The 8,958-nt window shown below is 41.3% G+C and overlaps 1 protein-coding gene across 1 annotated transcript; it reads right to left on the bottom strand.

Annotated features, from left to right (window-relative positions):
• Positions 1–596: 596 nt before the first annotated feature.
• RBM44 (RNA binding motif protein 44) lies at positions 597–8,485 on the bottom strand. Its single transcript, XM_010072974.1, has 9 exons — positions 7,508–8,485; positions 7,313–7,371; positions 5,893–6,069; positions 5,053–5,236; positions 3,541–3,643; positions 2,259–2,390; positions 1,488–1,561; positions 1,313–1,386; positions 597–1,002 (listed from the first exon to the last, which is right to left on the bottom strand). Exons 1-9 carry the CDS (start codon positions 8,483–8,485, stop codon positions 597–599), a joined length of 2,187 nt encoding a protein of 728 aa, XP_010071276.1.
• Positions 8,486–8,958: the final 473 nt, after the last annotated feature.

Raw genomic sequence — 8,958 nt, 5'->3', positions numbered from 1 at the left:
TCCACCCCAAACCATTCTGTGATTCTATTTGTAACTGACACTGCTGCTACATTTAATGAAATCCTATTTAGATTTCCCAGAGGACTATCATGTTTACAGTTAAATCCCCAAGGAAGCTTATCAATACAGTTGAGGGGAGCATCGATAGCAATTACTAACTTTGCCTTGTCCTCTGAGGACCAACATGAGCGAATACAAAAGAATATATTTACACACACAATGCATATTTTGATTTGTATTTAAAATCCAGGCGCTTCCCCTCTAATATCCCAAAACCTTTCCTGTGAAAAATCACTGAACGTTCACATGAAAAAGTATTAAAAGTGGAAATTCAGAAGAGGAGAAAAGCAAGATTAAAAATCCCGTGCAAATGGCTAGGTTCCCAACTGATTTAGGATTAAGAAAAAAAGAATAGCACAGCTGGGTGCAGGGGCAAACGAATCATGCTCTCACGCTTTGGTGAAAGGCATGCCAGAAATTTATTACCAACACATAACAACACGTTTTCCTATCCTAACATCATTCAATATCTACTAAATGTAACATGTCATGGAACAAGAAGTTTTAAGGCTCTTAAGCTGCTGAATAAAGGAGACCTAGTGACAATTCTTCACCTTTTGATTAGCTTGAAGTGAAAAATCTTCAGCAGATGACTTCAGACCAGGGCACTTAGTTTCCAAAGGGACTTGTGTAGAGCAAGAGATTTCCAAAGAAGTTACAGGAAGGAGATGTTCTTTCTCAGAAACAGAGGTGGCGTCAGGTGCTTTCACAGAATTGGAGGCTGAAGCAGGTGTTTTATCTTGGTCATTTCTTTGATTGTTATTAACAGGCTGGACTTCATGCCAAAGCTTACTTGTAAGTATTTGGGAAACCAAAGATTTGTCCTCTGATGCATTATTTACAAGTTCCACACTCACTATTTTCCCTTTTATTTTTTGCTGATTAATTTCCTCTACAGCTGCCTTTGCTTTATTAGTGTCTTTAACGCACAGAAATGTACATCTAAGATGTAAAATAAAAAGAGAGGAAGCTAAGTAAACCACAAATTGCTATCAGTAAGAACACATGATGGTTCTCATCTTTTCAATATTAAATGTATCTCAATTAAACTCAAGAGAAAATTTCAGACTGCTTAACTTCTCACAAGATGAGAAGCTGTCTAGAATGACAAGGTTTTGTCAACCTACCTCCATCTACATTAAGTACTAAAACAAAATGAAAACAATTCAATGAACAACTCCCTCCTCTCTCCCATGATTCACTTACCTTGACAGCAAAACATCTGAAACAAGTAAAACTTGTATTAATATACCTGTAGTTACCAGAATCCGCATAGGTAAGAATGTCAGCAATCTGATACTTCTGGAAATGGGATCGTAAATCATCCTACAAAATAGAAGCATATTTTGGTTGCAAATGTACAGTAGGAAAGAATTCAGAAAAGAGGGAAGACATTACTACTACTATGTAAATAAGAACAGGCATACCTCGGACACTGAAGAACTTAGGCCACCAACACGAATAAAAGAACACTCATTTCCACTCTCCATTACCTTCACTTCTAATAAAAAACGTAAGAAAGCAAAGTGTTACTAACTATTATGTTTTCAGTTTAAGCATGCATCTTCTCCACAGATTTCAGAAAACATAGATAAAAACCCTTTAAAAACCTAGGAGGATGAAGAGTTTCTTCTAACAGAAAATAAGTGTCCTGAGAAATGGAACAGTTCACTTTGTGAAATCCCTTTTCCCTGTCTATTTCCTGAGGTTTGAGTAGGCAGAAGAGGTACAACCAGAGAACAGCAGTCTGAACTAACAGGTACCAGCACTAAAGCATGGGTAGGAGCACACTGTGAGTCCCCACCACAAAGCACACAAGCTTTCCACACACTCAAACTTCTAACCATGCCTGGCACTGGGACCCAAGTCTCCAAACACTGCCCATTCCTGGCTAACTCTCAGGAATCCAGTACAGGGAAAAAGCAGGAAGAGAGGGAAGAGAGAAGAGAAAAGATTTCCAGCTACATGGTTTAGTAAACTGAGTTTGACCATTGTAGGTCAAGTTTTCAACAGAAAACATGGATGAGAAGAGCAGAATAACTGTGTACAAGCATTTACTGCAAGTCAATGAAAATATAAGTCTGAAAACCCACCCAGAATTTTTTCCTAGCTTATTTATGCTAGTAGAAGGAAAAGAATACTCCCATAATAAACAAACACCATTATTAGGTATGGCAGCTGAAAGCACACAACCTCACCTATTAAATCAACCATGTCTTTTTTTTCTTCTTGTTTTTTTGTTTCTTCAGATATTACCGAAAAATCTGCTCCTGTCAAGTCCTCTTTAGCATCAAACCAATAGTCATTCCCTTCTTCCTTTTTCACACAGCCTTGACAGTCGAAATAAATTTCAGTATGTTAAAATTCAGACTGTGGTATGTCATATGAATGAATATCAAATTTCTGTGTACTTAAGAGGCTTACAGCAACCTACATCACTTGCTATTGTATTATGAAGAAGTGACACATATTAATTATCACTTCTGACTTAAGTAGCATTTTTTTCAGGATACAAAAGATAATATAGGCCTGATATAATCACAGAATCATAGAAAGGTGTGTTTTGGAAGGGACCTTAGAGATCATCTAGTTCCAACCCCCCTGTCATGGGCAGGGACACCTCCCACTAGCCCAGGTTGCTCAAAGCCTCATCCAGCCTGGCCTTGAACCCCTCCAGGGATGGGGCATCCACAGCTTCTCTGGGCATCCTCTACCAGTGCCTCACCCCCCGCACAGGAAAACATTTCTTCCTCATATCTAACCTAAATCTACCCTCTTTCAGCTTAAAACCATTACCCCTCATCCTATCACTGCACTCCCTGATAACGAGGTCTTTCTCATCTCTTCTGAAGGTCCCCTCTAGGTACTGGAAGCTGCTGGAAGGTCTCCCCGGAGCCTTCTCTTCTCCAGCCTAAAAAACCCCAACTCTCTCAGCCTGTTCTTGTATGGGAGGTGCTCCAGCCCTCTGACCATCTTCCTGGCTCTCCTCTGGACCCACTACAAAAGGTCCATGTCCTCCTTACGTTGGGGGCCCCAGTACCTGAACGCTAGTGGGGTCTCAACAAGAGTGGAGAAGTGGAGAATCACCTCCTTCAACCTGCTGCGCTCCCTAGGGCTGTTTTTTGAGGGAGTGGGAAGTGGCTGCCATTACTTCTGGCCCCGCCCACACTGCATCAGCCTACCTGGTAAGAGCTGCCAGCTCCTGGTGGGTCTCTGTGCTTCCCTGAGGTTTCCCTGCCATTTCCCTGGCTGAGAAAGCCTCCCTGTACGCTGCAATCCCCCACGTGCCTGCACTGGAGCCGATCACTTCAGCAACTGACTGTTGCTGGCAGTTGTGCCACATTTGAATCTGTTCATGTTAAGCATTCCTTCACAGGTGGATTCTCAGCTTTCCTTTTATGTTTTACACATGCTTTGGTTTTTTTTCAACAACTTAACTAGCAACTAATGTGGTACCTGTACTAGAAGCAGATCGCTTACCACATTCCACACCCTGATCTTCACGTTGTTCTTCAAATGTCTCAGAGGAAATACAGTCACTTGGCTGGCCGCCTTCAGTTAAACATATGGTCTGTAGATTGTCCTACAAACAGGATTCAGTTATGTCATAGCACTTGCACCTGATTATAGTTATTTTTCTGAGCTTCAGAACATTAGTTGTTTCAACAGGCAAACGTTAAAATGTTAACCTAATGATCACCTTCAAGAACCCCCAAGTTATTTCATTTTGTAAGGGAAATAAAAATTCTGGTCATATCAGCTGCATTTGCGATTACCAGCAAAGAATCTCAGCCTGAGCCCTGAACTCTCTTGATTGTATTTGCATCTGTCTAAAAGGAGACTAGGCTTCACCACTTTAATGTCTATGAAACCCAGGAACAAAGGAGTCCCTACCACATTGACAGAAACGTTCCTTTCTTGCAGTTCTGGTGCTTCAAAGTCAGTTTTTCTTGCACCTGAAACAGAACTAAAACAGATCCAGGAATTTAATACAAAATATGGCACAATTTTAAATTCTACAATGATACAGAATACTCTAGCATATTAATTTAAATCTTTCTAAAAGCTCTCAGTAACATCAATACAATGTGCTTAATAAATCCCATCTTAAAATGAGAAGCAAAGTTTTTTTGATACCTGCATTTTATGAAAGCACTGGTTGCAACCTGAAACACAGAGCTATGCTCTGGGCTTATGTTAGGTTGTTTTTCCTTTATGCCTAGATGGCTTTATCTGTCACGTTTCAACGTATGTTTTTACAATTTGAAACCTGTGTGATTCTTGATTAATTCTACTATTGCTTAACAAGACATTTCAAAAAGATCTCTAGTTTACCTGATGCAGTAAAACTTAGTGCCAAATTTGTTTTAGTCTCCACCTACCTAAAGTAACTGGATGTGGTTCTCAAACCTGCAGCACCATATGTCTATCATTCTTCGTAACTGAATTATAATCTTAGCAGAACACCTGCTTATATGCCTAATATTAGCTTTGTCGGCAGCAAAGTCTTTTTGTTTTGGTGGGTTTTTTTGATGGCTTTTTGGTTGTGTTGTTTTGTTTTTTAAGTCAGATAGCATGAAGATTATAGACAAAGGTTTGAGGAGCTAAAGTAGGGAACCATGAAAATTACCTGTACATTGAAAACTTTCCATATAAAGTTAGTAAAAATATAGCTCGATAGTCTGGATATTAGAACACTACTTAGTAAAAGTGTCCTTAAAACAAAATCCCTATACCCAAAGTGCTATACTAGTCTTTCAGCAAAGCAGTTTGCAGCAACAAGATACATCCTGAAATCAAGAAATTCTAAGTTGAACATCTTTTAAACTCGCTTCTCCTTTATTTTGAACTTAAAAAATTACCACAGATGAGGGCTACTTACGCATAGAAAAGATCCTCTCTGAACAACTGTAAAAAAAGAAAAGATTTGTCTTAATTTTCTGAAGAAAACACACACTTCCTCTTAAAACCAAAAAGCAACTAAGAAATTACCTTGCATGGGACATAAGAAGACATCGGAAACAGCTTTGTCTCAACTGATAGTGGTGGAAGTGCATTTAAAGGTACACCCATTTTTATTTTCATTCTCATACTGTTGTAATTCTTTCTTAGGTCTTCCAAAACCACCTTGAGAGATAAACCCAATTCGGTATTTCCACTACATCTGTGAAAATAGATATAATAAGATCAACTGCGACAGACGTTTCATTTATTTTACCGCTTCCCAAATCACCCAAACGTTTTACAGCACTTAAAGACTCCTCCACATTGCGCAAGAAGAGGTGCTCATTCCCAACGCCCACGGCAGCTCTCTGGAGCTGTACTCCGGTTCAGTGTTACTACGTGTTCTCTTGAACATCCTCCTAGGCTAGAGAGCAGACACTACAGTAATGACATTTTATAGCTACCTGTAGCACTGAAAAGCAGTCAGAGGCAGGATTTTTTTGTTGAATTCCAGGTTTGTTACAGGGCATCTACTTTATCAGCCAGAGACTCTGCAATTGCCAGCAGCTTCCTGCCTCACCTCTTAACAATTCTGCACCTCCTCTCTTTTACCTCCTTCTCCCCAGCTCCTCATCTATGTATCTTGTCAACTCCTGAACAGATTCTCTGTACAAAAAGATGTTCCTGGAAATAAATTGGTTTTTTCTGGGTCTGTGAACACTATAGACACATTTAGGCTGAAAATAACACTTGGCAGTTACAAGAATGTAAACTCTTTTGGACAACACTGCTAACTATAAATACTATTTACAAGCTACACAGACTACATCAGGAATCTTCAGCAAACCAGATTGTCGATTTCATTTAAAAGGACATTAAAGTACGTGCCTGATAGAACATGTGCTTTCCTCCAAAGCCAGTAGGTAAATCTTCAAGCAGTGCTGACTGCACATATGATAATGAGTGTTTAGAATCTGCAATTCTGCTTCAATCGCTCTCTGCAGTATTTTTTGACAGCAGCTTGATGCAGAATTCTTCACATCTTGTTTGTTAAGGTGTACCGGCCTTGAAAATAATAATAAAAACCACAATATTGAAGCCCTTGAATCAATATTTTGTATTCATTATGTTTCATTTTGAAACAAGTAGCTTTACAGGAGCTATTTCTGATACAATTTAAGGAAGAAAAAAAACACAAAAAAGAAAAGAAAAATTAAATCTGTTCCTCCTATCTACTATGCAGAAAAAATAATGTCTTGCAGTAGCTTTTGCATTATAATCCGCCTTAATCAAGAGGTGGAAACTCCATGACCACTATAATCATGTCTACCCAAAAAGTGCGGTTGTAAGAACAAAAAGGAACTTAGCCACTCTCTTGATCTACAGACGCACTTATTTTGTTTCCACAGTCACAGAATAATGTAGGTTGGAAAGGATCTCTGGAGGTCTGCAGTATGAACCTCTGTTCAAAGCAGGGCTAACATCTAAATTAGCTGTCAGGGTCCTATCCAGTCCAGCGTTGCTGTTGGGTTTGAGAGGTTTTTGTTTGTTTTACATTTCCAAGAAAGGAGACTGCACCATCTCTCCAGTGCTGTTCCAATACAACTTTCACTGTAAGAAACTTTTTCTTACATGCACTTAGAACTCCCCTCACTGTAACTGTTGGCTCTTGCCCTTTCCAAATGCACCTCCACAAAGAATCTGACTCTGTCTTCTTGGCAACCCACCACCACATTGCCAAAATGCAGGGAGGTTCTGCACCTCTGCAGAGGCCACCTTCTCCAGGCTGGCCAAACCCAGTTCCCTCAGCCCTCCCCACACATCAGGTGCTCCACCAGCTCCCTGCACCATCTCCACAGTCCTCTGGTGGGATTTCCCAGTCTGCCAAGTCTCTTTCTCGCACTACAAGGCCCACAACTACAGATACCTTTCCAGATGCAACCTCATGAGCACTAAGCTCAGAACAACCAACGCTTCCCTCCATCTGCTGCCTGCGCTCCTGCTAATGAAGCCCCAGGATGCTGCTTCCCTTCTTCACCATGCGGGACTACTGCTGACTTACACTCAACCTGTCCTTGGCCAGTCTGCAACTGCAGACCAAGGCTGTTTTGGTCTTTGCTCAACTTCAGGAGATCTTCAGCTCACCCCTGTCACTTGTCCAGGTCCCTTCCTGCCCTCCAGCATATGAACTGCTGCCCAGCAATCTTTCAATACCATTAGTTTTGCTAAGTCAGAGGCAACTTTTCGATCATTAAATCCATCTTATACACCATGAAGTATTCCAAACCAAAAACAATTCACTACCCACCTGTCAGTGCCCATCTTTAAATCACTGCTACACAGCTCATTTCTTGATTTCCACTGTTTCTAAGCAAAAAACATATTAAAAAGTTAAAGATTAATATCTGTATAGACAACTTCTGAGCAATTTTACATTAAAAAACGTTCTATATACCAAAATTGTTTGGTTATTGTGGGGTTTTGTTGTTGTTTGTTTAATTACCTGAATTTGCAAACTTCTGTCAGCTGTTGCAGTATTGCCATCCAAGTGTTTTTCCAAAGTTTCAGGAAGCTGTGACCAAATTTCCTCTACGCTACCAGCTCCAAACAACCAGTCTGCATTGCAAACAACGTCTGCACAGGTTTCGCAGCGCCATCCCGCAGGACGAGATTTGTTCATCATTGTTATCTCTGTATTAATAGCCCTGGACGAAAGACAAACCTGAGTACTTGTACTTCTGCTTGTTGTAAAGCAAGTTCTAAAATCAGAACTCACATCAACAGTTTGGGTAATGGTAGAGACACGGGCAACGCTTTTCAAGGTTTCACGATGCTCCAACTCCAAGTTTGGACAGCTGGTATTTCCATGCAAGGATTTATCTGCAACTTTTAACCCAAAAAAAGGATTCTTGCTAATGAGAATTGCAGAGACTGGAAACTGGGCTTCAGCACCCTTTGCAGTGAAGTCAGTGCAGCTAGCACCACCTGTGCTGACAGTAGATTCTTCACAACCGGAGAAATAGGAGTCCCCTACACATTCACAAACTTCTGTGGCTACAGCAGGGGCCCTTTCTCTTGGTGGCAGTAAAGGATTGCTGCGCTTCACTGAGACGCTGGGAATGTGTCTGTCATTCTTTCCAGACACTTCTTCACTTGTAGTGATCTGGGGTGGCAGCATGCCCTCGATCAGCAGTATGTCTTTCACCTCTCCATGTTCTAAACTGTCACAGACGAGCAGATTTGGACAAACCCTTTCCTTAGTCCCACAAGAATGACTTTCAAGTATACCTCCACAAACAACACTATGATACTCTGTTTGTTCTTCCTGAGGATCACAAGTCATGTCATTACAATCTGTCAGAGACACGGAGTCCTGAAGCAGGTGAGGAAGGTCTGGCAGAGTTGCTTCTGGGCAGGTTAGGTCACCTACACCATCCTCAGAAGCATACAGTTCACTTCCACTGCAGCCTCTTAAAGCCATCGGATTGTCTCTTCCTATGAATTTCTTACCTTAATGGAAACAAGAAAAGTTCAAGATACTCCATGGTGTACATGAGGACATCACTGTTTAAATAAATGTTAAACTAAGCATCTTATTTCTACCTAATACATGCTAGTATAGAAGCCAGGAATTATGTGCTATAGGCAGAGAATGTATTAAGAGTAGCCCTGAAGAGAAGGACTTTGGGGTGCTGGTAGATGAGAAGCTCAACATGACCCGGCAGTGTGCGCTTGCAGCCCAGAATGCCACCTGTGTCCTCGGCTGCATCTAAAGAAGTATGACCAGCAGGTCGAGGGAGGTGATTCTCCCCCTCTTCTCCACCTGGAGTACTGCGTCCAGCTCTGGGGTCCTCAGCACAGGACAGACACGGAGCTGTTGGAGTGGGGCCAGAGGAGCCACGGAGATGGTCAGAGGCTGGGGGCGGTGCACGGGGGGGGGAGGCGGAGGGGGGC

This window comes from Pterocles gutturalis, unplaced genomic scaffold, assembly GCF_000699245.1.
Source record: "Pterocles gutturalis isolate BGI_N339 unplaced genomic scaffold, ASM69924v1 scaffold48387, whole genome shotgun sequence".
Taxonomy (NCBI): domain Eukaryota; kingdom Metazoa; phylum Chordata; class Aves; order Pterocliformes; family Pteroclidae; genus Pterocles; species Pterocles gutturalis.
This window is presented reverse-complemented; position numbering and strand designations above follow the sequence as displayed.